General features: G+C 35.1%; 1 protein-coding gene across 1 annotated transcript; it reads left to right on the top strand.

Annotated features, from left to right (window-relative positions):
* Positions 1-2,041: 2,041 nt before the first annotated feature.
* LOC122070530 (probable sulfate transporter 3.5) lies at positions 2,042-6,733 on the top strand (the record flags this gene model as incomplete). The annotated part of the gene is made up of 12 exons (XM_042634713.1): positions 2,042-2,431; positions 2,526-2,733; positions 2,839-3,010; positions 3,104-3,169; positions 3,294-3,407; positions 4,270-4,386; positions 4,557-4,683; positions 4,985-5,271; positions 5,396-5,586; positions 6,068-6,150; positions 6,491-6,567; positions 6,683-6,733. Coding segments are annotated over exons 1-12 (1,803 nt in total), but the record flags the coding sequence as incomplete, so codon positions are not given.
* Between the last annotated feature and the right edge of the window lie 5 nt (positions 6,734-6,738).

The following is a 6,738-nucleotide window of genomic DNA, read 5'->3' as shown; positions in this document are numbered from 1 at the left end:
CGTGTCATTTCCCCACCGAGAGGCCAATTTGGCTGTATCAAATATAAATCCCATCAAAGATAATTTGCAAAGTTTTTGACATACAAAGACATTTGCATGGGTGCCTCCTCCACCTTTTCTTTACCCAAGTTGCACAGCACTTACCGGCCACTGCAACATACACATAACAAAATGAAAAAAAATTAGCTAGAGAGAGAGGGATGCTGCATATGCAATTGAAGCTAAATTGTGAAGAATTATGGTAGAGGCAGTAAACTGCGCCACCTTCGGATTCCAAACATTGACTTGGATACAATCAAGGATGAAAGAATTGGAATTGGTTCATATTCCAGGTTTTAATCCCTATATAAGACAGGTAAATGTTTTGGAGTACTAGTTCTTCATGGATCATCTTCTAAGATGAGAACCGACCTAGAATGAAAAATATAGATCTAGTACACTCTAGGTCTTAAAATCAGTAATTTTAACTATGGTAAATGCAACCAATTTGTATGCACCCATGGTGGAGAGAGAATATCTTCATCCGCCCCATCTATTCTTCTGGTTGCATGGAGTAGAGTATTCTAAACAATAAATGATATGGGGTGCGAGTTAATGATGACCCCAGAGTGTAAACATAGCATCACGTCACCATTGATGAAGAAATCACCCAGGTGAAGACAATCTTAATCCATGATAAATTTTTTGTTCATTCTTTACCAAAAAAAGATAAATATTTTGTGCATTGTTTGTTCATTTGTATCTTAATATAAGCATTGAAAAATATAATAAATTTTTTTTATATATTATTCACATAAAATTAAAATTTTAAATATTTAATATGTAGTAAAAGGAAAATTTGGAAAAATAAAAATAATGCAAAATTAACAATAGAAATCTAGCAACAATAATTAAATATATCTCATTGTATGTAAAATAGATACATACAATGGACAATTATTATGATACGAGATAATGGCGTTCCACCATTTCATGCCATATGGACAGTTATTTTGGGCAATTGAACATTGGATTAGTTGTACAACTTATGAGTTAGTCATGTGCCAAATTTTAAATCTCATCCTAATCGTATATGTCCCCATATATTGATTTTTTATAGTCAATTTCTTTTGCTAAGGTTGATATTCTAACCAAAGGCTTAATTAATGACTCCAAAAGAGAAAATTGGATTGCGATTGAAACTTAATAAGCTAATAGATGACGATATAAATTATATCTTCACAAAATAAATTTCCCCATGGTAAATCTTTGTGCCATCCTGAGAAGCTTTTCGAATTGTTTTAGATAAGAAAACTAGGGGAAAGACAAAGGGAAAGCAAAAAATAAGGACAAATTTTCAAATCTTAACTTGATAATCATATCCAATATGCCTCATTTATATTCAGACGAGGTATCTCTGATAGGGCAAGTTCTCTATCACAGCAAATCACTTCTAAATTAGCACGCCTTCAATCTCCAAATATATCTTGATCTATTCCATATTTTCTGTATTTCAGATACTCAAATTAATATTTGACGAGATAGAATCATCGCTCTCAAGATATCTTGATCTGTTCCATATTTTCTTACTATATTTAGTGATTTTATTATTTAAATATAATTTTTATTTTATTTTTTTATTCTAAAGATTTTAAATATAAAATTAATGAAAACTTAATAACCAAAATACCAGACAAAATGAGAAATTAGCTCGCCAATCTGCACGTGCCTGTCCCGGTGCAGTCATACCGTCAGATGCGTTCTGGAGAGGATCCGGGTCCGACGGATCCGACCCTATCCCTTATCTGTATTCTATAAAGCCCTGTTTCCTCCTGCGACAATGCCATGTCAGCACTTCTCTCTCTCTCTCTCTATTTTGAGATTTTAAGATAAGGAAATGCTGATGCCAGCACATATCTTTCAGTTTATTTTTCATGAAGACAGGCAATCAGCTTCTTCCACGTGTCAATCTTATGTGTTCTGTTCTGTATTTAACGATTTTTTACACTTTGACTGCCACATACCAGACCATCAAACCCTACATAATACATGACCATTCCTCTTTTCACCATACTTCTTCAATCGCAGGACCAACCTCTCTCTTTCTCTCTCTCTTTATCTCTCTCTCTCTCTAAACTAGCCATGACTAATGGCTTTAGTGAGAAGGTGAATTTCTCAACACCAAGAAGCTTTGCCACCACATTCAAATCCGATCTGAAAGAGACATTCTTCCCAGACGATCCATTCCGGCATTTCAAGAACGAACCAGGCGCGCTAGGTCGAACTAAGAAGGCGTTTCAATACTTCATCCCCGTCTTCGAATGGCTTCCCAGATACAATTTCCGTCTCTTTCGCTACGATCTCCTCTCTGGAATCACCATTGCTAGTCTTGCCATTCCTCAAGGAATTAGTTACGCAAAACTCGCTAACATTCCTCCTATCATTGGCCTCTGTAAGCTTCGATTCAATTCTAGTTCTTCGATCTTTTTTTTCCTTCAATTTATACATATTCTTTGTTGTTGTTGTTGTTGTTGTTGTTGTTGTAGATTCAAGCTTTGTGCCTCCTCTGGTTTACGCCGTTTTTGGAAGTTCAAGAGATCTCGCGGTTGGGACTGTTGCCGCTGCGTCATTGCTTCTGGCTGCAACTCTTGGAGAAAAAGTATCCGCCATTGATGATCCTGCTTTGTATCTTCGATTGATTTTTACCTCGGCTTTCTTCACCGGAATTTTTCAGTTGGCTTTAGGGATTTTCAGGTTCAGATTTTAGAGAGAGAAACTAAAGAGTTCCAATTTTTTTGGAGTTTTGAGTTGGAATTGTTTGTATATGTGTGAAGTTAAATGGAATGATTTGATTTGCAGATTAGGAATTCTTGTTGATTTCTTGTCTCATTCAACCATAATTGGATTTATGGGAGGAACTGCAACGATCATCAGTCTGCAACAACTGAAGGGAATATTTGGTTTGAAGCATTTCACGACTAAAACCGATGTAGTCTCTGTTCTAAAAGCAATTATCATCGCGAGGAAGGAGGTGATCTGTGTCTTAAAACTTTAAAAAGAAAAAAACATAAAAATTTGAATCCGATTTCTTAATTAAAATGTAACTTAATTATTTCTGTTGCAGTGGCGATGGGAGAGTGCAGTTTTAGGAGTTTGCTTTCTTGCATTCCTCCTTCTCACCAAGTTCCTGGTGAGCTTTTTCTTAATCAATTTTGCATGAATATATGATTTTGAATTAACCGAGACTTTCTTTGTGAATTAAGTATTAATTTTTATGAAAGATAGATAAATTAAAGATTGGAATTTGGTTGCAGGTGAAAAACAGGCCAAAGCTATTTTGGGTATCTGCAATTTCTCCAATGGCGACCGTAATAGTGGGCTGTGTTTTCGCTTACTTAATTCATGGGGAGAAACATGGCATCGTAACTGTTAAGTTGTCATTCTCTCTTCTTCTTCTCTACGAATTTTAATTTTTAGTTTCAATTGGGAGAGGTCTCAAAAAGGCAGTATGGACCAATGAGAATGCAAGCATAAATAGAGATGAGATTTCCTCCTTTCATCAAAGTGGGGAGGTCACACTTTGTCTCCTGTGTCCAAGTGCAGAAGCCACATTGTCTTTTGGGCCAGGAGCTATTTGCAATTTATTGAAAGGTGTGTTAAAATAATAGGACTGAGTTTCCCTGCATCCACGGGCGAGATCTCTCCTCCGATGGATCTAAGTGGTGAATTGACCTCAATACTCAAGAATTTACCTCACTTCTCAGGAGTAATTTGTCCAAAATGATATATTTAGGTCACTGTGCTCTCTTTTTCAATTTTATGGTGAACTAAGGGGCCCCATGGGTGAGCCTTTCTTTTGGTTATATCTGCTAAGCCTCCTTTGGTTGCAAGAGAAATAAAGGGATAAGAGATAATATTAAAATGAAAACTTTATATATTAGAGAGAGTGTTTTTTAAGACGCGTGCTACAGTGGGGGAATTTGGAAGTCACATTAATAGCGGTGAAGAGAACGGTATCCTTCAAATGAGCCACATGGTTGAGTAGGAGAGAGAAAATAATAAAAGGAAAACCATCTGAGAAAAAAAAATAGTACTCTAGTAACGTGGCGATTCTTTTTCATATGATTATTTAATTTCACTATATTTTGCAACCAAATTCTTAGATTTAAGAAAGAAAATAAAGATTCAATTTGAAGAAATTTGTTATTATCCATAGTAGAATTTCTTGTATATATATATATATATATATATAAAACACCTAACAATATTCTCTTATTATGTTTGTGGCAGGTGGGTCACTTGAGTAAAGGATTAAATCCTCTATCTATTAAACAATTAAACTTCAATTCTGAGTATCTTCCAGTAACTATAAAAGCTGGGATGATCACAGGCTTCTTGGCTTTAGCTGTAAGACTTGAGCACTTACATTTCTATATGTTTTATTTTTTATTTTTTATTTTTTATTTTGGATAGGTACATTTCGACATGTTAATTTCCTCTTCCCACCATGTAGTTTCTAATCTATGTTAAATTTAAAATTTTCTCTTTCTTCTTCTTCATCTACTTCTTCCATGCAGGAAGGAATAGCTATAGGAAGGAGTTTCTCTGTAATGAAAGGTTACCAAATAGATGGAAATAAAGAGATGGTAGCTTATGGGGTTATGAACCTTGTTGGTTCCCTCACTTCATGTTACTTGACCACAGGTGTTGGGCTTTATTGCTTTTAGTTTGCTTTCTAATTGTTGCTTTCTAAGTTCGACTCCCATTAGGCATATCTTGGGTCACTCACACGGGGGTATTTAGTGATGCTTTGAGTGAAAGTTGAATGGTTCTCATTCAACCCTGGTATGACCCGGTCCATACAGTTGTGGGGTTAGTATGGGTCCGCAGGACTCGTCAGGGCGAAGGTCTAGATACCCATCATTAGCAAAAAAAAAAAAAAGAGAATGAACAATTTTTTTCCCTAATTACATTCTTATACATATTATGATCTTCTGATTTGTAGGTCCATTTTCAAAAACTGCGGTTAATTACAATGCTGGATGTAAGACGCAAATGTCAAACGTAGTAATGTCTTTGTGTATGATGCTTGTTCTATTACTCTTGGCTCCTCTCTTCAGCTACACCCCTCAAGTGGCTCTCTCTGCAATTATCATGGCTGCAATGTTTGGGCTCATCAAGTACGACGAAGCTTATCGCCTATTCAAGGTTGATAAGTTCGACTTCTGCATTTGTATGGCTGCTTTCTTGGGTGTCAGCTTCCTTAGCATGGACATCGGCCTTATGTTATCGGTGAGGATCTCTCTTAGCCTAACATTAGTTAGGGATTTTACTATAGACACCTTATTTTTCTGCCCTTTTAGTATAACGTATTTATTCTCTTGATTGATAATAAAATTTTCTTAATTTGTTACAGGTAGGACTATCAATAGTTAGAGCGCTTCTATATGTAGCCAGGCCGGGTTCTACCAAGCTTGGGAAGATTCCGAGCTCGACCATTTTTCGTGATATAGAGCAGTACCCTAGTGCAACTGGGGTCCCTGGCATTCTTATTCTACAATTGGGATCTCCTGTTTACTTTGCTAATTCTGGTTACATTAGAGAAAAGTGAGTTCTAAGAAGAGATGCATAATGCCAAACATAATGACATAAACTAATTATATATAGAAAAAAGGTTCTTTGAGCCGACAGCAAAGGGTAGACTAGCACGTTATCTTTCAATCTTTTTCTCTCACATGAAATGACCTCTTTACTCCCTATATTTGAAGTCATTTCATTGCTTCTCATTGGTGCGCTAGCTATAGCACTTGCTTAGATATCCCTTTCTCTTATATATAATACAGAAAAGAAAGTTGCTTAGTCACATGGTCCTTGCACCGAGACACACAGGAGAGCACAAAATTATCACCACATCCTCGATAGAATAAAAAATCTCAACTACGTTAATACCCATGTGCATGCTGAAGGGGCCACATGACCAAACAATGATCTCTTACTATATATAATATTTTATTATTTGATGCTGGTTGAAATTCTTAGGTCAGACAAAATTTTTAAGTTCTTAATGATATTTTATGTGCTTAACTAGGATCACAAAGTGGATTGAAGATGAACTGGATACAAAAGACTTAAAAGGACATGACCTTGAGCATCTTATACTGGACTTTGGAGGTAAGCATATGAATGGTTACATTACTATCTATAAATAAATACTTATAAGCAACATATATAAGAATATGGTTGTACTCATGCACTATAATTCACAACTTGTGTTTCTGATTGTAATCTTGACCTTTCTTGAATGCATGAAGTTTTTATTACCAAAAAAAAAAAAAAAGTATTCCATGCATGACTTGAAGCACTCATTTCATGTTTATGTTATGCATGTTGATTAGTGCCCATATGATCCTAAACTAAAATAGACTTTTATTTATTTATTTATTTTTATAAAATATCTCATTTTAACCCTTAATTTAGTAATTCTAATTTACATGTGGTTATATTATCATAGGAGTTACATCTATTGACATGACTGGCATTGAAATGTTATTTGAAGTGCAAAAGGACATTGCCAAGAGAGGAATTAAGGTAAAACATTAATATCTCTTTCTATAATGATGATTGTAATCTTCATAACAAGCTAAAACTAAATTCTATTTCTTTTTAACTAAGTTCCTAGTGGAAATGGTTATTTTTTCTGTAGGTGGCAATAGTAAATCCTAGGGTAGCAGTGTTGGAGAAGTTGATAATATCAAATTT

This window comes from Macadamia integrifolia, unplaced genomic scaffold (assembly GCF_013358625.1).
Source record: "Macadamia integrifolia cultivar HAES 741 unplaced genomic scaffold, SCU_Mint_v3 scaffold94, whole genome shotgun sequence".
NCBI lineage: Eukaryota > Viridiplantae > Streptophyta > Magnoliopsida > Proteales > Proteaceae > Macadamia > Macadamia integrifolia.
The sequence above is the reverse complement of the archived record's forward strand: the minus strand, read 5'-3'. Positions and strand labels throughout refer to the sequence as shown.